We start from the raw sequence: 25,601 nt of genomic DNA, 5'->3' as shown, positions 1-25,601 counted from the left end.
TAACAGCATGAATATTAATTTCAGGACGAACTAAAGAAAGAATCATGTTCATATTCTTCTGTTCAGGAATGTTATTTAAATGTCTGTACTTTGTCGCTTCTTATTGACAAATTGTATATGTGTAAAGATAATATATAAACAACTTGGCTTCTACAAAAATACTTTCATAATAATTCTATACAACCAGAGGAGTCAATAACGGTCAAGAGAAAAAAGTCAGAATATTTTAATACAAATAGTGAAAATATTTAAAATAAAGTGATCATATTTAAAACATAAAGTAATGTTTTTAAAAGATTAAACTATTTAAACTTTATTCTCAAACTCTCAGGTTGTGTCCCTGAACACATCAAAAACAGCAGAGGGACACCTTCAATCCTTCAGGTGAAGGACTAGTAAAGAACTAGTTCTTTAGTCTTTTGGTGACAGACTAGTTTTTTACTAGTCTGTCAGGTAAAGGACTAGTTAATCAGATGAAGGACTAGTCATTCCGATGAAGGACTAGTCATTCAGATGAAAATAATAAACGCTTAATAAATGTTGACTTCCTGAGAAGAAGATATTAAAATGATCAGAATATAACAGGAAGTTTTGATCGACTGCTTTCATGTTCGTCTACATTCTGTTTCTAAAAAAATATATTTCTGAGGAACTCCAGAGGGTCCAGCAGTGAGAGTCTCAGAGGGTCTCAGAGGGTCCAGTATGGTCCAGAAAAGGGTCTTGGAGACTCTGAACCCTCGCTGTGGGCTCCGAACCCTTTGAACAGCTGACACCAAAACTCTTTAATTCCGCCTGTCGGTCAGAGGTTCGAGTCCAGAGTGTCCGCACTATGACTGCCGGTGCTGCTGAGCAAGGCACGTTAACATTTATTTACAGTCTGAGTTCCTGAAGAAGAAAGAGAGGACAAGCAAAGTGGGTATGAAGTCATCTTCATCATCTCTCGATAAATGTTAAAGAGACGAGTCCCCTTTGTGAGAGATTGTGGGTCCAGCGGGAGGAACCGGAGGTCGTCTGCAGAGACAAGTCCATGTTTACAAAAAAATATTTCCACTGATAATAAAAGTTATTTAGAAAAAAATATGTAAAGACGAAAACAAAATTGTCACAATTTATCAATATGAAAGATTAAAGTTGTGAAGATAAAAATATCGGAATATTTGATGAATAAAGTCATAATAATAACAAAAAAGTCATGAAATTACAAAAATTTGTTCCAACTTTCTAAACTTCATTGGTCAAGGGCTCTGATTGGTCGTACCTGATGCGAGCGGCTGCCGGGGCGACGGCTCTGAGCTGTGGTGGTTTGGCGGCGGCATAGCCGGGGTGGGGAGGGATGTGGGCGTGGGTCGGCGGCGGCAAGAGGCGGGGCTTCATGGGCACTACCGGTTTGGTCGGACCAGGAAGCTGAAGAGAAGAACGCGGGAAATAAACACGACAGAAAGTACAACGGAAAGGCTCAAAATATAGTCATTTATATGAATATATTGCAATTAACAGTTATTTAAACACTTCCTGCAACATTGCTTCAAATCAAAAAAGCCTTTTAGCGGCTCAAAAAATTTCTGGAGTGAACTCTTATTGTGAAACATCGACAGGAAGTGATCTTTAGCGAAGAAGAAGTGAGCGTAGTTCATCAGTGGATAAAAACAGCAGCCGTGATGGAAAACATCAAACCAGAAACTGTCGAGGCCGATGCTCACTTTGGTCCCTGAATGCCTCGCTGCGCCCTATCGTGACGTCGGATCCCAGAACAATCACATCCCCTCTACACGCTAACTACATAAGAGCTACGTGCTAACACCTAGCAGGCGTGGTGTACCTGTCCAGGTGTGAGGGGGTCGGGAGGGAGGGGCTTGTTGGGCGGAGCCGGTCGACTCCCCAGCAGCTGGAAGGTTAGTGAGGAGGAAGAGGTAGATGAAGATGAAACGTGCTGCTTTTTCTCTCACTAAAGAAATACAGGGATTAGTTCTGCATGCAGATTAAAAACTTAGAAGGAAACATGAAAACCTGAAATGTGAAAGAGAAGCAGGACTCATCCTGTAAAGTCTCTCAGATTTAATGAATCCGTTCGTTTCGTTTCAGTCGATCCAGATGAAGTCAAAACGTAAAAGTTCTCAGTTCTTTAAATAGTGAAAGTACTAATACAACAGAAATACTCTGTTACTAGTAAACATCCTGCATTCAGAACTTTTACTCAAGTAAATATATGTAAAGTAACAGTACTTAGAATGCAGAATGTTTCGAAACGCATTTATATGTCCAACCACCATGACTCAACTCCACACAAATAAATCAATAAATCAATAAATAACAGATTTCTACGAGTATGAAACCATTTAGAAGAGATTTGCTTTGTTTCTTTCCCGTCAACAGTAAAACTAACTGTCACACGCAGCTCTCTAACCCGCGGATCCCTCCTGAGGCTGAAAGGTGAATTAAAGGTGAAGTTGAATTAAAGACCAAAGACGACATTTTGTGACCCGAACAGAAGCTCCTGCGACCACGAGAGGGTCCCGACCCAGGGATTGGTCACAGCTGACATGATGTTAATGTAGAATATTATTGATGCATGTATGTGTTAGTTAGCTAGTTAGCAGTACTCTGCAATAGTTACTATTCATATGTACTGGTTACTAGTGTTACTTACAGGTTAGCAATACTAGTTACTAGTCATATTGACTGGTTACCAGTGCTGGTTAGAAGTTAGCCGTACTAGTTACTAGCGTTAGTTACAAGTTAGAATTATTAACATGTAACTAATGGGTCTTCTCTTCATCTTGATCAATAATATCAATAAAGTCAAATGTTCATATATATATATATATATATATATATATATATATATATATATATATTTATTTTTTTGTGTTTATATATTTACGTTTATATAGAAGTATTTTCTGGGAACGCTTTCCTCGACTCTGATTTAAAGGTTTGGATCCGTGAGGACAAACAAGACCGGAACAACAACAATAACAGAACAACAACGACGACGAAAACAACAATGATGACGACAAAAACAACGACGACGAGGAGACAGACGATATATCGACGCGGTGTCGGGTTACCTGCGACGGGTTTTTTAGGGCGGGGCCGGGGGGGAGGGGCTTAGTGGGAGGAGCCGGCCTGTCATGAACCTGATAGGAGAGAAAACAGGAAGCAGAGTGACAGCTGATGCGTGCAGCAGCAGAGAGAAGGTCAAAGGTCAAACAAGCAGATGTGCGTTAAGAAGTTCGTTAGAGATGAGCCGGTCCTGGTCAGAATCGAACGTTGCGCAATGCATGCTGGGTAGATTTGTGTCCGACTTGCTCTGATGTTATGCACACGTGGTCAACGATAATCTCACGAAAGCCAAGCCGCCGATTTTTCTGTGTACTTCTAGCGTGCGCTAACAGGAAGCGGCTGTGATGTCACTTCATCCCGCTGGGCCCGTCAGGTTACAGAAGCAGGACGACCTTGTGTCGCCACGTTTCTGTCTGACTCGGACACGGAGCGGCTCCATCGGCACCTTCGGAAGGCGTTTCCCAGAATGTCACAGGCCGCTGCAGGAGATCTGATCAATCTGAGATGTTGGCGCCTCCTGGTGGTCGTTAACAGGAGCGACTACGTTTACAGTAATATTCCAGAATTAAACAAAAGCTCTCCGTGACTTCCTGCTTCAGCTCAGGTGGGCAATTACCTCTTTGTTGAGCGGAGTCAACGGGATGTCGGTGGGCGGGGCGAGGTGGTACCTCAGTGGCCGAACCTGCTCTCCGTTGCGGCCGTCCACTCGCTCCATCACCGGAGTCCTGAAGCCAACACACACACCGTCACACACATTGTCACAGACATCGTCATAAACATCATCTCACACATACGACACTGAACGATGACCAACACGTCACATGACCACACAAGGAGTTCAGGGTCCCCGCTCAGCAGTGGGAACAATCGGACTCTCACGTCAGACCTCAAGCTGCCGCTCCCTTCGCTCTCTTTGGTAATACTCGGAATGTCCAAAAGAGGACAGCTTTTAGGCTTTCAGGACTTCATTACCCAGAATCCTCTCTGTCTTACATTACAGATGATTAGTTTGTGACGAGGACCGATGCAGCTTTCAGGTCTGAGCGGGCTGTCAGCGAGGTGAAGATAATAACAACAATATCATAGGACCAGCAGGGCCAGTGGGACCAGTGGGACCCGCTGGTCTTAGAGTACCTGGAGACGTGGAGGGGGTCTAGCTCCAGACCCAGCACCTCACAGTTAGTCACACTGCATTATGGGTAAGAAAACAAACCACTCCTTTTATCAACATTTAGTTATTTCAACTGCTTTAAACACAACTTGAGCCTCAATTAAGTTTTTAGTATAATATATTTATAAATGTTATATTAAATATAAATATAGTTTAGTTATTCCTCCTTACACACACACACACACACACACACACACACGCGTACACGTACAAACACACACACATACACACACACACCGGTTGTGCTGCCTCTTGTGGAACTTCTGACGGAAGCGCGGGAAGCGCAAAGCGAGGAAGAGGAGCACCACGGGGAGGACGAAGAGGAAGATGACGAGCAGAGCCACTCGCACCGGGTTGGCTTCTGGAAGGACAGAGGAGACAAGGAGGCAGTGAGAACACAGGAGACAGTGAGGAGAGAGGAGACAAGGTGACAGTGAGGTCAGAGGAGACAGTGAGGAGAGACTCACCTCCAGCAGCTCGGGCCGGTCCGCTGTCTACGCTGCCTCCATGACCTGAGTACCTGCAGTCAGGAGGAGCCCAACCCACATCACAGTGACAGTTCATGTTACTGTTACACACCTGCAACACACACACACACACAGACACGTTCACTGAGGGAATACATCAACAGAGAATCAACAACAACCAGAGGAGTCGCCCCCTGGTGGTCAGGAGAGAGAATACAGCTTCAACACATGAAGCAGACTTCTATACAACCAGAGGAATCGCCCTCTGGTGGTCAGGAGAAAGAATGCAGACATAGACTCCACTCACCCCGTGGCCGTTGCACTTCCTGCGACAGCCCTCAACCCCGAACACCGACGCGTCCTGACACTTCTGGTTCAAACACGCCTTGAAAACACAACGTCGCGTTAACGCTCCACTCGTTAATGCTCCTGTCGGGCGTGACACACTTCCTGTGACAGAGGGCGGCGTCTGACCTTGCCACCGCTGCAGGCGGTGCCCTGGTTCACGGTGGCTGGGTCCGACACGTCGTCCCCCAGGTGGAAGAAGGTTCCTCTGCAGACCAGGTCGCTGTGGTTGAAGCGCACTTTGGTGGTGAGGATCTCTGCGTTGGTGCCCAGCAGGGGGCGCTCCCTCCCACCCTGGCACTGGATCCGCCCACAGTGGACGTCGCTGCAGCACACAGCAAGTGATGCACATTGTGTACTCTCTGTGTACTGTGCATACTCACTGTGCGTACTGCGTGTACTTACGAGTTCCCACAGGGTATGTAGGAGCCATTGGTCAGCTGACCACAGTTTCCATATTTGTTTCCTTGTTTGTTGACAGATGAGAAACAGACAGGAGGAGCACTGGTAGCATCTGAGAGACAGACAGGTAGAGAGATAGACAGGTCATGGTTTGGTTCAGTATAAACTGGTTCTAGCTGAGGTGTGCTGGATATAAACTGGTTTATTAGTTCAATATAAACTGGTTTAGCTCAATATAAACTGGTTTAATTCAATATGAACTGGTCTTACTGGGCCCCCACAGCATCTGGCACTGGGTGTGCATGCTGGCGCACACACCCTCGTAGCAGTAGGAGGCGTCGCCCTCGCAGCGCTCCCCGTTCTGCAGGAACACGTTGGGAGGGCAGTAGGGGGCGGAGCCTGTGCAGAACTCTGGGAGGTCACACTCTCCAAGTGGACCACGACACACAGAGCCGGCCGGACGCAGCTGGGGGGAAAAGGGGTTAGTGTGTGTGTGTGTGTGTGTGTGTGTGTGTGTGTGTGTGTGTGTGTGTGTGTGTGTGTGTGTGTGTGTGTGTGTGTGTGTGTGTGTGTGAGACCTTGCAGTCGTGACAACAGATGCCATCTGATGAACACTGAGCTCCAGGAACAAGGCGACAGGTCGAGGCGTTACAGCAGAGGTCCTCACATTCCTGACCAATCAGAGCACAGCAACACAACCAGGAAGGATAAGGTAACCTGCATCCTGATTGGACAGTTTCTAAATAAACAAACAAACAGACAGACAGACCTCCAGCAGTCCACAGTCACAGTCCTCCCCAGTCTCCCGGTACAGGTTCCCACAGCGCGGTCCCCCCAGCAGGCGGTCTGGTTGTGGGACGTTGAACAGACACATGCCGCCGCCCTGCAGCAGGCTGACGGACAGGTCTGCAGCGCTGCAGCTGCTGAACTGCTGGCCGGGCATGAAGCTAGGGGAGTCAGAATGCATTATTAAGTACCCTGGTTCTGACCCGGTGTCAGGATCCTGGTTCTATCCTGGTTCTGACCCAAGTTCAGGGCTCTGGTTCTGATCTGGGGTCAATATCCTGGTTTTTGACCCAAGTACAGTAATCTGGTTCTGACCCAGGTTCTGGTTCTGAGCCAGATTTAGTAATCTGGTTCTGACCCGGGTTCAGTATCATGGTTCTGACCTGGGGTCAGTACTCTGGTTCTGAATCATGATTCTGACCCGGGTTCAGTATCATGGTTCTGACCCAGGTTCTGGGTTTTGGTTCTGACCCGGTTGACGGCTCCATGATGCATCCTCCAGCTCGGCGGTCGTTCTGACAGGAGCAGCGACGCTCTGCTGTGTCGTGGCTCATCCCCAAGTTATGACCCAGCTCATGAGCAACCGTGGAGGCCACGCCCAGTACGCTGACCAGGTGGTCCTGAAAACAGACAGGTGAGCAGACAGACAGGTGGTCAGACAAACAGGTGAGCAGACAGACAGGTGTTCAGACATATTAAATATAGATGAAAGACTCACGACGTTGACTCCTCCTGACCGGTCTCTGGAGCACATGGAGGACTGGGACGCCATCCCCACCGTTGTGCCGTCGAAGGAGCCGCCCCTGCCATAAGGAGGAGCCAATCAGAGCTCGGTGCTTTGACCTTGTAAAGTGTGGCGGTGCTTTTATTTTGTGGAGCGTGGCGGTGCTTTTAATTTGTTAAGTGTGGCGATGCTTTTTTTTGTTAAGAGTGACAATGCTTTTTTTTGTAGAGCATGACAATTCTTTTATTTTGTGGAGCATGGCAATGCCTTTATTTTGTAAAGCGTGCCAATGCTTTTATTTTGTTAAGTGTGGTGGTGCTTTTATTTTGTGGAGCGTGACAATGCTTTTATTTTGTTAAGCGTTTTGATGCTCCTATTTTGAGGAGCAAATAGGGCTTTTATTTTGGTGGGCCTCACATGACCAGCTGGGCGTTGTCGTGCTGGAGGCGGGGCAGCAGCTCGCGCGTCCTCCAGTCCAGGAAGTTATTGAGTGTGTCCGTGGGACTCTTCTCAACGCGGATCTTGTCGCTGTCGCTCCAGATCTCCAGACCTGTCAGCGCCACGCGCACGTTCAGAGGCCGGTAGAACTGCAACGCAACACACAGCCTCTAAAAGAGATGCTGACGGCAAACGGCTAACGGGGGGTCAAAAGGTCACGGCTCTCACCCAGTCCACCTGATTGGCCACATCCAGCATGCGGTAGATGATGGTTTTATTGTTCTTCTGGTAGTTCAGAAACTGGGAAAACACACACATGACAAAATATCCACACATATATACATGTATATACACAAATATACACATGTATCAACGTGATCTTGGTATCTGACCTCCTGGTGATCGACCACCAGCACCAGCTCGATATATTTGGTCTCAGACAGGATGTCCCTCCTCCTCTGCAGAACAAACACACACTAAATACTGCTGATACACACCAAATAAACACTAAATATTGCTGATACACACTAAATACTGCTGATACTGCCAGAGTACTACTGCAGGCACTTTGACATGAAGTACAGTACGACACTGTTGTCTGTCTGTTTGCTGGACGGCACCAAGGAATACAATACCCATGAGCCTCTGATGCCTCTATGAAGCCTAACATTAGAGCTCTGTGATTGGCTGCTTCTTGGACAGGTGCACCCTGGGACTAATGGTTTGCGTCTTACCCGGTGCGCGTGGTCGGTGTGGTTGGAGCCGTGGAAAGGGGTGGCGGCCTGAGAGACGCCGCAGCCTGCGGCGCTGTCGCCCTCCAGAGGGCTGGTGGAAAACAGCAGGTGCACCCCTTCTTCTCCTCCTCCTCCTCCTCCTCCTCCTCCGCTCCCACTTCCTCCCTCCCCTTCCTCCTCCTCTTGGGGCTGCAGCTCAAAGCTCAGTGTGGCGTTGAAGGCGATGAGGCCGCTGCAGGGAATTGAACACACAACTTGAGGAGAACACCAAGCGACTACAGAGCCAAAATATGAAGAACTACAATAACCCTGAAGACAATATAAAACCTCAGGTGATCAGGTTCTGAACTGGTTTCCTGATCACGTCTTAATCTGAGCACAGAGGCTTCTGTGTGGAGGCTCTGACCCAGAGACCTGACCCTCAGAGACCCAGAAACCAGAGCCCTGGACCAGAGCCAGGACTCGGTCCTGCTCACGTGAACCAGCTGATCCTCCTGCAGGAGGTCAGAGGTCACGCACGCTGATCCGGATCCAGGGGCAGTCCTGGACTCTGGGACCGCCGGGTCAGGTCGGGTTTAAGAGATTAAGAGTTTCTGTGTTTCTGAGTTTCTGTGAGTAAGCAAGTTATGTTGAAAGATGCTGGTCCTGCTCGACATAGCATGGCTTTATCTTTCTGTTCGCATGACGTTACCTTTCCGTTAGCATAGCTTTATCTTTCTATTAAGGGTGTTAACGTTAGCATATTGTTATCTTTCTGTTAGCATAACGGTATTTTTCTGCTAGGGGTGTTATTTACTAGGTGTGTGTACTAGTACTAGGTGTGGGGACTGACCGGAGACCGGAGCATGTGCTCAGAGCCACTCTGGACTGAGGTAATCCTCGGATGTTCCCGTGGTAATAACAATGAGTCTGCACACAAACACACAAACAAACACACAACATGGGTCACAGCTGTAAACACTAAAAAGACATCTCTCTCTCTCTTCCTCTCTCTCGCGGTGCCTTCACTGACTCACCACGGGGTCGGCCCTCACAGACACTCCGGTGCCGTCAGGCAGGTAGTAGAAGACGTTGGGCGGTTTGGGCAGCAGGTCGCTGAGAAGACAACAGCAAACGCGTGGTCACGCTCGTGTTGCGTTTAAAGTTACCCTGTAAACGTGAGACTCACTGGTTCTTCTCCAGGTCCAGCAGGAACAGGCGCCCGCCCACCTCCAGCCCGCACTGCAGCCGCTCCGGATGGCCGTCCTGAGGACAGACGGAGAGAAGCTTCATTTACAGAGACTACCGGGGACAAAGACAACGGGGCAAAGACCACCGGGGGCAAAGACCGCCGGGGGCAAAGACCACCGGGGACAAAGACTACAGGGGACAAAGACCACCGGGGAAAAAGACCACCGGGGACAAAGACAACCAGGGACAAAGACAACCAGGGACAAAGACCACCGGGGACAAAGACCACCAAGGGACAAAGACCACCGGGGACAAAGACCACCGGGGACAAAGACCACCAAGGGACAAAGACAACCAGGGACAAGGAACACCGGGGACAAAGACCACCGGGGACAAAGACCATCGGGGACAAAGACAACCAAGGATAAAGACCACCCGGGGCTTCCTCCACAAACCACCACGGTCTGAATCAATGATCCAGGAACTGCGTCCACCATTTTTTATTTGGTCACTTTCTTCTAGTGCTTTAGGAAGGGGACGAGGCTAAAGTACATTCGTCATCAATCAGCTTTCCTGCCAGTTAATGGAAACTTCCTGTCCAACGCCTTCTCGCTTTCTTCTCTCAGCTCAACAGGAAGTGTGTGTGTGTGTGTGTGTGTGTGTGTATTTAATAATAAAGAGACAAGTTTTAAGAGATCTGAAACATAATCTGATTCATTAACCGTCTGAAGCCCAAAACAGCCAGAAGTTGTAAAAACTGTCTATATTGTCGACTTTTCTACTTTCCGATGGTCCTTGAATGCATCACATGACAAAACATGTTGATATTTCATTCAAACGTTTTATTCTACGTGTCTCTTTTAAAATGTCTCTTCAAATAATCCGTTACTTTCACCAGATAAAAACATTCAAGTCTGAGCTCCTCAGTAAAACTATGACGTCATGATTTATTCACCTGAGACCAGCTGGTCAGGTGACCTCAGAGGAGAGCAACTAATGTTTGTAGCCTCAGATTTAAACTCTGTAACCTGACTTTAACTTCTTGTGCCATAAATAAAGAAGAAGCTTCTCACAACTCATCTGGAGATCCTTATGGTCTTTAGCTTCCAATCAGAAGTAAAGGAATCTGTTACAAGTGTAATTATGAACATAATATTCAATTTAGGGCTGCACGGTGGTGTAGTGGCTCGCACTGACGCCTCACAGCAAGAGGGTCTGTGGTTCGGATCCCGGGCGGGGCGGGGTTCGGATACTGGTCTGGCAGGTCCTTCTGTGTGGAGTTTGCATGTTGTCAGCGTGGGTTCTCTCCGGGTTCTCCGGCTTCCTCCCACAGTCCAAAGACATGCTGCATAGGTTAATTGGACTCTAAATTGCCCGTAGGTGTGAATGTTGTCTGTCTATATGTCTGCCCTGTGATGGACTGGCGACTTGTCCAGGGTGGACCCTGCCTTCGCCCCTAGACAGCTGGGATCGGCTCCAGCGCCCCGCGACCCTAATGGTTCAGATAATGGATGGATGGGTGGATATTTAATCTAACATGGAACTACAATAAGTGGAAAGTGTTTTAATACATTCCTGAAAAAGAGCAGAATTCCTCTCTGAGGCGTTCCCTCTGAACTAGTGGAGGGTTAGAGTAGAGGAGTCATTGTGCAGCAGGATAGGGGGGGGCGGGGGGCTGAGTCATGGTCAGTCCAGCTGGGTGGGTCAGACAGGACACACACACACACAAGTTCTGCAAGTAATGAATTGCATGGATCTATAATGACTTCTTCTGCATGTTTGATGAGGTTAGGGAATACATCAAGAGAGAAGTATAGTCAGTTACATAGACTTCTATACAACCAGAGGCGGCGTCCCTTTGTGGTCAGGAGAGAGAATGCAGCTTAAACACATAAAGCATAGACTACTATACAACCAGAGGAATAAAGTTTCAGCTCAGAGACTGGAACAATAGTGAAGTGATTGAGTATCAGTAACTCCCCGTCTTCCTCCCGGCCGGGTGGAGTCAGGGTGTGGGGGTTTCTAGAGGAAATTAACTCAGAGCTACTGTCAGCTGCACAGGAAGAGTCCGTCCTCTAAACCCCTCCCCCGCTTCCTGCAGGAAGCTCCTGGTGAAAACGGTCCACGCTCCGACTTCCTCCCTCGCTCTCATTACGAAGACGTTCAGAGAGAGGAGGAGGAACAGGAAGTAGTCTTGACTTCTCCTCCTCCTCCTCCTCTTCCTCCTCTTCTCTGGACCGGTGAAGCTCCACTTCCCCTCTCGCTCAGCATGAACACAGGATTAAGTGAATTGAATTAATCTTAATCCATGGACACAAGCAGCCGGCTTCTTCTTCACTTCCTCGTTGTGTCTCATGAGACGTTTCAACAGCACAACTAAAGTCCAAACAAGTGGGTTTGTTTTCTCCACCTCGACATCTCAAACACCCAGAGAACTGTCTGATACACTGCGGACTATAGAAACCAGTAAGACCACAGCAACACCAGTACTGAACAAGAAACATACCACTAATGAACCACTATAACACCAGTAATGAACCAGTAATGACCACAGCAACACCAGTACTGAACAAGAAACATACCATTAATGAACCACTATAACACCAGTAATGAACCAGTAATGACCACAGCAACACCAGTACTGAACAAGAAACATACCATTAATGAACCACTATAACACCAGTAATGAACCAGTAATGATAATGAACCAGTAGAACACCAGTACTCATTCAGTTAAATTCTAGTGTGATGACATCACCGCCTGTTAAGATTCCAGTGTGATGACATCACCGGCTGACCTTTGACCTGCTGGAGGCGTGTCTGACCTGCAGAGCTTCGGCGAGGCTCCTCCTCTTTCCACCCATCAGGACGAAGGGACGTGTCTTCTCAACCAGGGGGCGCCACCGTCTGTCCACACCTGAGGACACAGACTGGTGAACTGGGAGGACTGGGAGCATAAACTGGGAGCATGAACTGGGCGATATGTCTCCTTCACATTCTGATTACAAACTAGCAACATAAATATATAATTTCTTTGAACATTAATATATATTTTCATATCACAAATATAAAATGTAATATTTGTGGAAACTGATGTGTGAGAAATGTGATTTATTTAATATTAGTTATTACATTTAGATTAAATGGATCATGTGTTTACAAATGAAACAGAAAGTTAAATAATATTTAAACAAAAAATAAGATAATTTAATTTAGATTTGTTATTAAAATGATAACAGTAATAAATACAATATTCTTATAAAACAGTAATAACAGCAGTAATATAATATAATAATACATTATAAACAATTATTAAAACAATAATGAAATAATAATATACACAATGATTAAAAAAAAAAATATTAATAATGATAATAATAAAGAAACTTTTGGTTTCTGAGGCGGATAAAAACTAATAATAAAGTTTAGTTGTTTAAATAAATCCAGAGCTGCTAATGACGGCGGATTAGGCCCGCTGTTACCACGACAACGGGGCAGGCGTCCAACCGGGTCAACGGTCAAGCCACCAGGTCACGCGACCGCTACCTGTCCCGGTGATAGTTACCTGTTCCGGACGGTCCGTAGGTCCCGTCCCGCGGTGCGTTCAGGGACCAGGCGGCAGTGAACGCGGCGCGGCCGCTGAGCAGCAGGAGCAGCAGCACGGCGGCTGCACGCATCCTCTCTGGGGCACCGGCAACAGGCAACCGGCAACAGGCAACCGGCAACAGGTTGCTGCTGCTTGGCGTGTCCCGTTCCCGTGTCGGTGCACCGGGACAGGCTCCGGGAAAAAAAACTGTTCCTGGACCCCAAAATAACTCCTGTAAACCCGGGAGCCGGTGACCGGGGGCCGGGGCTCGGGCGGCGTAGCTCCGGCAGCGCGGGAGGAGAGAGACTCAGTACCGGAGCACGGCGAGGCGCGGGGTTATACCGGGAGGGAACGGTGATGTCACCGGGCTGCGTGAAGCCCACCGAGCGAGCGAGAGGCAGACCGGAAGTTTCGACGATCAGCCTTCAAAATAAAAGCCTGTGACCAAGCTTTACTATGAACAACATTACGTTTCTGTGAGACTGAAGAATCAAACCTACACTAAAGCTCCGGATGTCTGATGAACAGTTTCTCCTGGTTTGAGTTCATGCTCGCCTCATGAATAAGGTATTTTCAAAATAAACCCCCAACCTCAGAGTAAAAAAAACAACTTATATATAAGTTATATATATATATATATATATATATATATATATATATATATATATATATATATATATATATATATATATATATATAGCCTACCAACCAATTTTAACACCGTCTATTTTATTAACACTTTTTTTTTTTTTAAGTGTTAGTGAATACAAGTGAGTGATGTCATCGATGGTTCAGGGACCCGATGACCTCACTGATCCAGAATCAGATCATGGATCAGATTACAACTGCTGCTGAGGATCAGCTGGTTACGCAACACACACACACACACACACACACACACACACACACACACACACACACACTTCATATTAAAGCTGATTTGTAGTTCTCTCCTTGAGACGACAAACGCTTGTTTTCTCAAGGTGGTTTGGTCGATCGGTGCTATGCTAAGCTAATAAGCTAACATTGTAGCAGCTGCATCAACACAACATGACGTCAGCGTGCTGTGTGTGTTACCGGCTCCGACCACCGGGGCTCACGTCCCTAGAGAGCGGTCAGGTGTGATGAAGGTTTCTAAAGGGAGCACAACCACATTAGTCCACAGGGGGCGCCCCAACCACCACAGGACAACTCTGTTAAGGGTAAAGTAACTTTAAAGGTTCTTCTTCTACGTCTTTAAAGTCTGTGTGCTGTGGGTGGAGCTTCCTGTCGGCGGTGAAGACACCTGGTGAGCCGCTGGAACACCTGCAGAGGATCAACACGTCAGACCGGATCACAGGACCTAAAGCACCTGATCCAGGCTCAGCGCTGCATCACCGTTCTGCTGGGGATGCACTTCCTGTCTGGGCAGAAAGCACGTCTCTGGATCTGAAGGTTGTAGAGGAACAAGACACGCCTCTTCTCCCTCTGACAGACAGACAGACAGACAGACAGACAGACAGAGAGATTGTAATTTAATTAGCTGTGAATTATATATTTTAATCTAAACAATCAGTTGGTGGTTTAATTCAATAAAATGCTACAAATAAAACAATATTGATATAATAATTATTAGTTAATAATGTTAATGTGTTCATGTTTCACGTCGTTATCAAACTAATTCTAACTCTCTGAGACTATGAATGTCTCTCGCCCACTTCAGCTGTTTTAATGCTCTTACTTTAATCTGTGTGTGCGAGTGTGTGTATACCTGTGGTTTGCGTGTGTGTGTACCTGTGTTTGTGTGTGTGTGTTTGTGTGCACCTGTGGGTGGTAGAAGGCGGTGATGACTCGGTGGAGGCGGTTGGTGTAAACTTGAACGCAGCTGAAGAGCGCCACCAACAGGATACAACACACGCAGCTGATATACACACCTGAAGGGGGAGGGGAGGGGACACACACACACGCTGGGGGGGAGTGTGTGTGTTCATCATTAAAGATGGAGCTCATATATATATATATATATATATATATATATATATATTATATATATATATTATATATATATATATATATATATATTTTATATATATATATATATATATATATATGTATATTTTATATATATATATATATACATACACACACTTTATATAATAATACTTCCTCATGTATGGGTGAATTAATAATAAGTATGAAGTACATAGAAATACTCAAGTAAAGTTTCCTTTTGTAAGTACAGTAGTTAAGGCTCAGAGTTGACCTTTGACCTTTGCATACCCTGGTTGTCCGTCTGGATGTGGAAGCTGGACGAGCTGTTGAAGGCCGACACAGTCTTCCTCAGCAGGCGGGCCATCATGGAGGCTCCGCCCACTCTGATGTCCACCTGGTGACTACCTGCAGAAAGGATGTGTGTTTACTGGTCACGTTGAACTGGGTAAAGGTGTGTGTGTGTTTACTGGTCAGGTTGAACTCGGTGAACTTGTGTGTGTGTGTGTTTACTGGTCAGGTTGAACTGGGTGAAGGTGTGTCTGCTGACGATGTCCAGAACGTGGAATAGAGAGAAGTCCACAGTCAGCAGGAGGACAGACAGCAGCGAGACAGACAACACCTGAAACACACCTGAGGTCTGTGCACTCATGCACACACACACACACACGTGGGAAGAGAGGAGAGGGGAGAATGAATGACATTAATAACATGATCAATAACATGATCAGTAACATGTACTCACCAGCCCCATGAGCTCCTGTGGGTGCACTCTCAGGCTCCACGGCTCGATGAAGTTCTTCCTCTCTTGCTGCTTCAGAGGCAGCAGGCAGCGCTTGCCCTGAACGCACCACAGAGACCATCACGTTATTGATCTAAGACATCCTGTAGCTGATGAAGATGAAGATGAGGAAGATGTTACCGCTTTCTTCCTGCGGGCATCAATCTGTCTGAAGTAGGTGGTGACGTACAGGTTGTCGAATCTAACATCCCTCCTGTACTGGAGGAGGTACCCGACCCCTCTGAGGATGAGGAGGAAGAGGAAGAGGAGGATGAGGAAGACGAAGAGCAGGAGGAGGGCACGTTAGTCTTCCTCCCCACCAGATGGAGGTGTCAGAGGCCTTACTGCGTGAAGAGGGTGATGAAGGTGAAGGAGAGGAGCAGCTGCAGGAGGCGCAGCAGCTGATCCATGCTGGCCGTCAGCCTCAGGAAGGAGGCGCGCACCACCCGAGTGAATTCCTTATCCAGCAGAGCTCCATCCAGCACCTCCTGCTGCTCCTGCTCCTGCAGAAGAACAGAGGGAGGAGGTGCTGAAGGAGAGGGAGGAGGTGCTGAAGAAAGGAGGAGGTGCTTGAAGGAGAGACCTGCAGGATGAGGGAGGTGCAGAAGGAGAGGGAGGAAGTGCAGAAGGAGAGGGAGGAAATGCAGAAGGAGAGACCTTCAGGACGACCGAGGTGCTGAACTCTCTGGACAGAAGGTCGACTGAAAGGTTCAGACGGTCAAACAAAGAACCAAAGTTTCCTTCAACAGGTATCTGATCTCTACACCACGGAGTCATCACTGAGGGGGGAGGTAGGAGGAGGAGGAGGAGGAGGAGAGGAAGGAGGAGGAAGGTAGAAGAGAGGGAGGAGAAGGAGAGGATGCGTTATTAAATCACTAGTTCACACCTGTCTCCCCCTCCTTCACCTGGTTCTACGTTATATTCTCTGAGGTTCTGATGACCCTTCACCTCTCATGATGTCACACAGGAAGTGAAACTTCATGGAGACGCACAGGATGTGGTCGATGACGGGGACGGGGATCGCCTTCATACAATCCGCCCACTTCTGTCTGAACCAATCAACACATCGCTTCACGCCCTCCTCCACCACACCTCGGTAACACACACACACACACACACACACACACACACACACAGACAGACACAGTCTGAATTTAGCATTAGAGACACGCACAGTCTGAATTTAGCGTTCTCACTATTGTGTCTGGTGCCTCAAGCCCCGCCCCCTAACTCACTGTTGCATTGCATCATGGTCTTGTAGGTGAACTGGTCCTGGGTGCTCGTGCCGTTGGGTGTGTGTTTGAACTTGTCGTATCCGTACTGGAGCACAACCTCGTCTCTGATGTTCTGGAAGTTGGTGCTGACATCCTGAGCCTCTGACTCGAACTCTGTCTCATCGTCCTGGAGCAGAAGGTCACATGATCTCTGTTATGTTTCATAAGAACGTGACGTTGGGGGTTTGTTTGTGATCCAAAATGGAAGAATCTGATTGGCTGCTTGAGGAAGAACCAGTACGATGACTACCTGTTGAACCACAGCAGTGTGAGCTAGCCCAGCAAATAGCAGTGTGAGCTAGCCTAGCTGAAAGCAGCGTGAGCTAGCCTATCAGTTAGCACTCACCATCAGCTGCTGTGTGATGAGGACGAACGGCTTCACGGCTTCTCGCCACAACAACCGGCTATGATAAACCTGCAGGTCCAGATTGCAGCTCAGACTCAGCGCCGCTGACTCCACGTTACGCTGGATGTTGAAGATGGGACCTTTCCATAGAAAACACAGTTCATAATAACATACACGTCACACACTGGAAAAACCTAATGATTCAACACATTTCAATGGAAATCAAACCTCCTCTGTCATTTATAATACAGAACAACACTCCATCTGGCCATCCTTCGCTCTGTTTTTACAAACATGACACCAACATCACTATTTACTATACTTGATTGCAATTTTGAAAGATAATACGAAAAGAAAAAAAAGAAAACACAGTTCATTCATCTGAGTGTGTGTGTGTGTGTGTGTGTGTGCACACACACCTCTGTAGAGCACCGACAGCATGAGCAACATTAGATATGCTCGGCCGCGGGAGCCGAGCATGCTGGGAAACATCAGGAGGACCGAACACCTGCAGGAGGAGGACAAAGCTCCGCCCACGGCACAAACAGCTGGAAAAGGTGTGAGCCAACAGGTTGCAGTCATAATAATCATATAATAAGTTTAATAATTCTTTCAGGCGGCTATGGCATTTGGTCTCCTCACCACTAAAGACAGCTGCTGCTAACAGCTTCTGGTCAAAGGTCAGCGGGAGGTTGTGAGAGACTCCCAGGAACAGACCTAACAATAGGAAGCACACCAAGGGTTAACACTGACGTCATCAATACTCAACTGATCTGATCCTTTAGCATGAATCATGGCACAATCAATCAACTGTGCTGGGCAGAAAAACTAGTTGTGTAGGTTAGATATTAAAAAGTTTAAATTAAACAATATTAAATACAAAAATATATTAAAGCTTTGTTATTTAATTATCGCAGTATATATACATATATATATAAAACATTTCAATAAAACTTACATTCTTACAAATATAATTTAAAATATGTTTTAATATAATAACATAATAAAAAAAACTATAATAAAAGCCTCAAACATTAAGAAGACACAACACGTCTCCTCTCCTCTACCTGTCCTCCTCACCTGTACCGCTCACCGCGCCGAACAGCGCCCTGAGCAGCAGGTGAGCCACCACGAGCCCTTCTGATGGGCCGAAGAGGAAGCGATGGGCGGCCGCAGGTAGGACGCGCAAACTGAGCTTTTCCAGTGCTGGAAGATGGACACAGAGCTGCTAGCGTTAGCTACGAGCTGGTGTTAGCTACGAGCTAGTGTTAGTTGCGAGCTCCGTCACCTGCGAGCTAGCGTTAGCTACTAGCTAGCTTCTCACATTTAATACAACAACACCTTGAACTTACTGCTGCGAGGAGCCATGGCCGCCGCTGCTGGCCTGGACAGTTAGCTGGGCGGTTAGCTAATTATTTCGGTCAGTTGGTTATCCAGTCAGTTGGTTAGTTAGTCGGGTAGTTAGTTAGTCAATAAAGTAGTTATTTAGTCAGTTGCTTCGACTCAGTTGGTTAGTTAGTCAAGTGGTTATTTAGTCAGTCAGTCAGTTGGTCAGTTGGTCAGGTGGTTTGTTAGTCAGTTGGTCGGTTGGAGCCTCAGAGGTGTCTGTTTGGACTCAAGGAGACACAAAATCCGGATGAAAAGGGAAAAGAGGAAACGGTAACTGGATGACAAGTGACGTCATAGTCCAGGTGGAGAGCGGCGGAGTCAGACGGCCCTTCAGAGGAGTCCTGAACAGGTGAGTTTGCACAGAAAAGATGAAACTGCAGCTCTTAGCAAGCAGGGAGCTAACGGCTAACACGTCCCTTCTGCAGGGGTTCTGTATCAAAACATTTAAATTTATTATTTATAGAAAAAACAGTTAATGTTTCATGTGTCAAGGTTTTATTAGTAAAGGATAGCAGTCAGATACATGGATTGCAAAATAAAGTTTAAATACTTCAGGAAAGTTAAAGTACTCCACTGTCATGATGGTGATTTTTTTTTAGTGTGTTTTATTCAGTCAATCATGACAATACTATGGTATTCTATAGATTAGACTGAAAAGGTAGAAGCAAAACATGCTTCTATATTCCTATGCTACATGATTATTACCAATTAAATTAGATAATTCAAAATTAATATAAACATATATGACCGTTCTTACGTTTATGTGAGCGTTGTTGCATAGAAATGCATCTTCCTTTATTTAAGCTTTTTGTTCAGTAAACTTGATGATGATGATGAATGATGATGATGATGGTGGTGGTGGTAAGGATGGTGGTTGTAGTAATAATGATGATGACGGTGGTAATAATGATGATGAGGATGGTGATGATGGTGGTGGTAATGATGATGATGATGGTGTCTGCAGGTCAACGGGCCGCTCTGACCTCAGCAGGTGGAGGAAGGTGCGGGCGGCGGGCCGCAGCCTGCTGCCCTTCATGCTGGGGCTGCTGCTGGCTTCTATGTACGGGCTGGCGGCTCTGTTTCTGCAGCAGCAGCCGCTGTGGGCCTGCGTCTACACTACGCTGTCCGTGGCCACGCTGGCCGCCTTCGGGATGGGGCTGTCTGCCAGCGTGCGGGCCGACGTGACCGTGCTGCTGCCCACGCTGTGCTCAGGTCGGTCCACCGCTCACCTGTCAGGCTTCTGTCTCTGCACCTCAACGCTCCACGAGGGGGCGCCATAGGGTTATAGGAGAAGCCATTTAACGCCTTCAGGAGAACACATCAAGTAGAGGGTTCAGTTCACTTCACATTGTGTATGAAACATGCTGTTAATAGTTAATAACACTTTAATATTTAATAACACTGTTAATATTTAATAACACTGTTAATACTCCTAATAATGATATTGATAATAGTTATTACTTTAATACTATTGTAAATACTTCTGTTAATACATATTCTGTATGAAACAAAACAATGCTTTAAAATGATTAACTATGTAAATTATTATTATTCATAATCACAATAAATGAGACATTGTGGCGAAAACTATAACGTAGAGGAAGTTCAGCGGGAAGCGTGGCTGGACATGGAAGTGTGTCCTGTTTCAGCCTATCACAGAGCTCTGCTCTCCTAAAGCTCAGGGGAAGAACTTCCTGCTCTTCCTGTTCGTGTCATTGCTGCTGTCTGGTCCTCTCAACAACACCATGGAAAACACGGAGCGGGCCGCCGCCAGCATGATGTGTGGCGCTGAGCTGGCAGCCAATCAAACGAAGGAGCTGATGCAACGGGCAGCCACGCCCCTTTTATGTGAGCCCCGCCCACCTGCACCATCACGATAACATAAACGTTTAATACTGTTAATTTACTTTTAATATTACATTTAAAATGATTAGTACTACTGTTATTACCATTATTTAAAATATATACAGTACTACTATTAATAGTGTTATAATAATAGTAATACTGTGAATACTGTTAAAAGTTAATACTATTGTTTATGGCTAATTCTTCTGTTAATACTGTTAAACATCTGCTAATTAGGTCAGTGTGTTTTAAAATGTCTTTTAGCGCCCCCTAGAAGTTGGACCGGCGATTTCAACTCCTTTTATTATTACTTTTTTAAGTATTAGTAGTTTTATGTCTATATCATTAGGTAATTCTTCATCTTCTTAACATTATTATTAATAGTAGTATTGATTTCTTTGTGATTTCTCCATTAATTATTAGATTATTATGTGTTGTGTGTGTCTGCAGCGGCGCTCAGCAGCATCAGAGAGATCAGCAGGAATGCACGCGCTGCAGCGGGGCGCGTGCACGACTTCATCGACGCTCTGACGGACAGCGTGCGCCATGTCGGTGAGGCCGGGACCTGTTTAGAGCAACTGAAAGTAAATCTTCAACACAGCGACGTGATGCAGCCGTGAGCTCTGACCTCTGACCTGCAGCTCGCACGCTGAGGAACGTCCTCCACTTCCTGGTGGACATCGGTGAGTTGTGCAACACCACGATGGGCTCACCGTACAGGAAGTGCCGGGCCGTGTTCACTGAGGCTCGAAACGACTGCTCCAACCTGCTGGGGGACTTTGACTTCCTGTGCGGCATCGTGGACGGCTTCCTGCCGCTTTGCAATCTCGCCCGCGGTGCGTTCCCTTCGTCCTCCGTTTCAGCCTCCATGTTTCGTCTTGAAAACAGATGTGATGGAAAGTGTGCGTGTGTTTCAGCCGGCGAGCTCTTCTGCATTATCCCGTCCTACATCGCTAGACACCTGAAGCAGCGGCTCGCGGCTCGTGAGTTCATTACATTGTTCCCACGTCATGAAGAACCTAGAACAGTCATGAAGTTTTGAAATTGTTATTTCCAGACTTGGAAAAGTCATGGAAAAACATAAATCCACAAAGTGTAGTAAAAGTCCTGTAAATGTGTTATGTTAATGTGTTCATGACGTTCATTTACGCTGAGTTTGAAATAATGAATATGCTTATAAAAGAAAGAGGCTCAAAATGTAAGCAGGCATACATACTTTTCACAAAATGCCTTTAAACCAAATTTTAACCAAATTTCCATAACTTTTCCATAACTTTTCCCATGACTTTTTCATTACTTTTTTCAAAATTTCCCTGACTTTTCCATAACTTTTCACAAAATGTCGATGAGTTTTCCATGACTTTTCACGAATTTTCTGTGCCTTTTCACCAATTTTCAAGACTTTTCACAAAAGTTTCCATGACTTTTGGTTTCCTCAAGTCATGGAATCCTTTGGTCACAGTGTGTGTGAACCCTGACTACCAGGCGTCTTCCGCTCGGTGATCCTGCCGCTCTGCTCCTCTCCTCCAGCCACAGTCGCAGCGTTTGCGCGAATAAAGGCGGAGTTTGACTTCAACCTGTCGGCCTCGGCGAACTTTGACCTGGACACCAACAGCAGCCGTTCGCTGGATCAGGTCGCTCAGGACATCATGCGGGAAGTTTCATCGCAGCTGCACGTGTTTCAGATGCTGAACGAACCGCTGACGTACAGCGGCCTGGTCCTGCTCGTCTGGTCCTTCCTGAAGTCAGGGCTCACGCTTCAGTTCACTTCATCCACACGCTTCAGTTCACTTCATCCACACGCTTCAATTCACTTCATCTACACGCTTCAGTTTACTTCACCCACATGCTTCAGTTTACTTCATCTACACGCTTCAGTTCACTTCATCTACACGCTTCAGTTCACTTCATCTACACGCTTCAGTTCACTTCATCTACACGCTTCAGTTCACTTCATCCTCACGTTTCAGTTCACTTCATCCACACGCTTCAGTTCACTTCATCCACACGCTTCAATTCACTTCATCTATACGCTTCAGTTTACAATGAATATTAACATACTAATGCTGTCTGTGTGTGTGTATGTGTGTGTATATGTATGTATGTATATGTATGTGTGTGTGTGTGTGTAGGGCTGTGAGGTACAGACGCAGGTATCTCCGTAACCTCCACTTCGATAACTTCTACATCACCGCTCAGTTTAAAGAACTCGACCAACAGGTGACCTCAGGGGGCGGAGCCTCAGTCCTGCCAATCACAAGCAGAGAGGCCAAGACCTACATCACACCACGTGAGTGTGTGTGTGTGCCATCTTTCTGATGATGTCATCACGTGTGTGTGTGTGTGTGTGTGTGTGTGTCATCCCTCTGATGTCATCACGTGTGTGTCCTCTCTGTGATGATGTCTTCACTGCAGTGTCGTGTCACCTGTCCTTCAAGGAGCGGCGGGCGATGTTGAGGGGCGTGGCCTCGGTGCTCAAGCACTTGGTGGTGGGTGGGCTGCTGGTGGCGCTGGACTTCCTGGTGTTCTGGATGCTGGACCAGGTGCACCAGCAGGTGAAGGGGGACGTCGTGGCCCGAGGTGAGATCCCCCTCCCCGATACATGACCGCCAGGCTGACTGTCACCACGGTAACGTCTGCCCCTCAGCTCCCGTCACGATGTCTGTGCAGGTGGACGGGTCGGGCTACGCGTCGGACATCTACAGAGACGTGGCGGCCGCCTTCAGCCTGCTACAGCAAGGCAACGTCACCGTGGTCAGCAGGAGGTGCCTGGTGATGCCGCAGGAGCCGGACCCCGCCACCTGCTTCACCCTGGGTGAGGGCATACAGGAAGTGACATTACCAGGAGCCCCATGTAACAGACACTCACGACACAAACGGGAAGTGAACCCAACACACTTTTTTTTTGTTGTACCATTTAGAGGATCCAGATTTAAACTGGTTCTGACTGGTTATGGTTTTTACTGGTTCTGACTGGTTCTGGTTCTGGTTCTAGCTGGTTCTGGCTGGTTCTAACTGGTTCTGGTTCTGCTTGGTGTTGCAGGGTTCCTGTTGGGTCTGGCTCTGCTGGTCTCTCTGGCCAGAGGATTCGTGCAGCGCTGCAGACGACTCATCTGTGCTTCATATCATCCAGAGAGAGAGCTGGTACACACACACACACACACACACACACACACACACACACACACACACACACACACACACACTCTATGTATAATAGTTGTACTTGTTGTTATCTCAGGAGAGGATCCAGTTCCTCCGACTGCAGATCCTTAACCAAAGGACGGCGGTGGGGAGAGCACTGAGGAGGTCTGCACCCAGGAGAAGAGGAGCAGCAGAAGGAGCAGCAGCAGCAGGGAGCCGCCTTCAGACTCTCCTGCTAAGGTACCAACAAGAGGTTGTGGTGGAAGGAGCCGTTGAGGTCTCTGTTTCTGGATCAGTGGGCGACGTAACGGGTCGTTATTGATCCTGATGAAGTGAGGAGCAGGAGTCTGAATGAAGCTGTCTTGTCTCCCAGGTTACCAGGAGGGGCTCACCTGTATCACCTGCTTGCTCGGCCCTCAGTCAGCTGTGTGTCCTGTGGAGAGGTGGTGAGACAGGAGGACGACATGGTCATCTGCGATGTCCCGCAGTGTGAAGGTACCTGTTTGATCTTGTGATGATGTCATCAACTGTCACGTGACCAAAGACCAATCAGGTAGAGAGCATTTATACCTCTTGAGTAGAGCTGTCACAACAGCTAGCAGCAGCACAGCAACATTGTTCCTATAAGCCAGTGGTTCTCAAACCTTTCTGTTGCGTCACCTTCAGGCCCCGCCGCACTCTACCTTCTAAGAAAAGGGTCCATGCTAAATCCTTCTTGAAATCCTCTATCCGTGTTTTTTAAACAATATAACAAACAAAGTTGCGTTCTCATGTCTTCCTGCTCCTCTTCACGAGTCTTGTCTCTGCAGCCGTGTTCTGCCGGCTGTGTTTCCACAGTTTGGGAAACAGGTGTGTTGTCTGCACGCGACCTCTGACCTTCATGGAGGCTGGAGAGGACGAGCTGTGAGTCACAGAGCCAACGTCTAGCTCATATGTCGACATATATATATGCATATATTTATATATTTTTTATACATCTACATATATATCTCTATATATATATATATATATAGATATATATATATATATATATATATATATATATATATATATATATATATATATGTCTATATCACCATATGTGTGGGCCGTACTAAAGCAGAACCATCATAACAGTTAAACACTGATCAATCAATAGGTTCTCTCAGCGCGTTCAGCTGATCAATAACAGAATGTATGCTTGTGTCCTCAGCGCCTCCAGTGATGATGAGCAGCTGACCTCCAGGAGGAAGAGCAGGATGCTGGAGGGCGGAGCAAGGGACATCAGCGAGGACTCGGACTCGGACTTGGACTCGGACTCGGAGCTCAGGTAGGACGCTTCAGATTGTGTGTGTGCCTGTGCGTGTACGCGTGAGTTCGTCGTCACAGGAAACAAATTAGTGGACAGACACAAAGACTCACACCTGAGGTCATGAGGACCGCGCTGCATTGAGAGTGTGGTGTTTTCCCACGCTGGCTGCTGTCAGTGAAGCAGACATGGCGTACCAGAACCGACCCGGCTCTGACGACAGCGACGCCTCCACCGGAACCGACCGCCTACAGGACCGGACCCTTCAGAGACGTCGTCACACACGGACCGTCGGCCTGATTCCAGAACCTGATCCAGAACCTGATCCTGGACCCTGAAGGATCTTCCAGAACTGTCTGTTAGTTTGAGCACTTTGGAACTAAAGTTCTGAAAACATGAAATTTAATAAATTTACAGCATGAAGACAAAAAGGCCTTCAGCTGATGTCTAATGTACTATTAATATATTACTATTAGTTGCTTTTACACTCGTCTGGTCTCCCTTCTTCTAACACATGCCCAGAATATCACTAAGTCATAATATAGTATTAAAACTTAATAATATCGTTTTAAAACTCAATGGTTTTATAGTATATCCTAAAGGTAAAAACAGTCTTGAATTCTTTTCCATGAAAAATTACGTCAAAACAGTTTAAAATTAATTTTCTGTCTATTCGGCTT

General features: G+C 46.8%; 3 protein-coding genes across 15 annotated transcripts; 1 reads left to right on the top strand and 2 right to left on the bottom strand.

The window, feature by feature from the left end:
• Nucleotides 1-235: 235 nt before the first annotated feature.
• Nucleotides 236-13,464, bottom strand: adam15 (ADAM metallopeptidase domain 15). 9 transcript variants are annotated; one of them, XM_068570738.1, is made up of 25 exons: nt 12,866-13,464; nt 12,126-12,217; nt 9,299-9,375; nt 9,147-9,225; nt 8,963-9,039; nt 8,131-8,362; nt 7,789-7,854; nt 7,625-7,696; nt 7,376-7,545; nt 6,953-7,037; nt 6,706-6,854; nt 6,218-6,395; nt 6,027-6,119; nt 5,719-5,914; nt 5,452-5,560; nt 5,176-5,371; nt 5,009-5,086; nt 4,702-4,813; nt 4,472-4,595; nt 4,198-4,251; nt 3,680-3,788; nt 3,069-3,137; nt 1,820-1,885; nt 1,259-1,404; nt 236-1,011 (listed from the first exon to the last, which is right to left on the bottom strand). In XM_068570738.1, the coding sequence occupies exons 1-25, from the start codon at nt 12,975-12,977 to the stop codon at nt 951-953; spliced, it is 2,802 nt and encodes a 933-aa protein (XP_068426839.1). In that variant the 5' UTR covers nt 12,978-13,464; the 3' UTR covers nt 236-950. The 9 variants fall into 9 exon arrangements, with proteins under 9 accessions (XP_068426839.1, XP_068426841.1, XP_068426842.1 ...); XM_068570740.1 differs by lacking the exon at nt 1,820-1,885; XM_068570741.1 differs by lacking the exon at nt 3,069-3,137.
• A 618-nt stretch (nt 13,465-14,082) lies between these two features.
• On the bottom strand, nt 14,083-19,053 carry dcst1 (DC-STAMP domain containing 1). 3 transcript variants are annotated; one of them, XM_068570752.1, is made up of 16 exons: nt 18,608-19,052; nt 18,336-18,461; nt 17,898-17,972; nt 17,675-17,803; nt 17,256-17,395; nt 16,871-17,036; nt 16,584-16,727; nt 16,293-16,414; nt 15,981-16,132; nt 15,777-15,876; nt 15,600-15,695; nt 15,368-15,494; nt 15,146-15,262; nt 14,690-14,832; nt 14,264-14,353; nt 14,083-14,191 (listed from the first exon to the last, which is right to left on the bottom strand). In XM_068570752.1, the coding sequence occupies exons 1-16, from the start codon at nt 18,621-18,623 to the stop codon at nt 14,123-14,125; spliced, it is 1,812 nt and encodes a 603-aa protein (XP_068426853.1). In that variant the 5' UTR covers nt 18,624-19,052; the 3' UTR covers nt 14,083-14,122. The 3 variants fall into 3 exon arrangements, with proteins under 3 accessions (XP_068426853.1, XP_068426852.1, XP_068426854.1); XM_068570751.1 differs by having other exon boundaries at nt 15,981-16,138; nt 18,608-19,051; XM_068570753.1 differs by lacking the exons at nt 16,293-16,414; nt 16,584-16,727 and having other exon boundaries at nt 15,981-16,218; nt 18,608-19,053.
• Nucleotides 18,315-25,376, top strand: dcst2 (DC-STAMP domain containing 2). 3 transcript variants are annotated; one of them, XM_068570749.1, is made up of 17 exons: nt 18,315-18,431; nt 18,876-18,993; nt 19,609-19,856; nt 20,322-20,492; nt 20,940-21,041; nt 21,131-21,325; nt 21,407-21,472; nt 22,020-22,233; nt 22,622-22,779; nt 22,905-23,069; nt 23,137-23,304; nt 23,533-23,633; nt 23,731-23,873; nt 24,007-24,128; nt 24,443-24,536; nt 24,826-24,942; nt 25,100-25,376. In XM_068570749.1, exons 2-17 carry the CDS (start codon nt 18,923-18,925, stop codon nt 25,257-25,259), a joined length of 2,295 nt encoding a protein of 764 aa, XP_068426850.1. In that variant the 5' UTR covers nt 18,315-18,431; nt 18,876-18,922; the 3' UTR covers nt 25,260-25,376. The 3 variants fall into 3 exon arrangements, with proteins under 3 accessions (XP_068426850.1, XP_068426851.1, XP_068426849.1); XM_068570750.1 differs by having other exon boundaries at nt 18,403-18,993; nt 22,928-23,044; XM_068570748.1 differs by having other exon boundaries at nt 18,407-18,993.
• The last annotated feature ends 225 nt before the right edge of the window (nt 25,377-25,601 follow it).

This window comes from Clinocottus analis, unplaced genomic scaffold (genome assembly GCF_023055335.1).
Source record: "Clinocottus analis isolate CAN_PGR_092001 unplaced genomic scaffold, fCliAna1.0.p SCAF_9, whole genome shotgun sequence".
In the NCBI taxonomy this organism is placed as follows: Eukaryota; Metazoa; Chordata; class Actinopteri; order Perciformes; family Cottidae; genus Clinocottus; species Clinocottus analis.
This window is presented reverse-complemented; position numbering and strand designations above follow the sequence as displayed.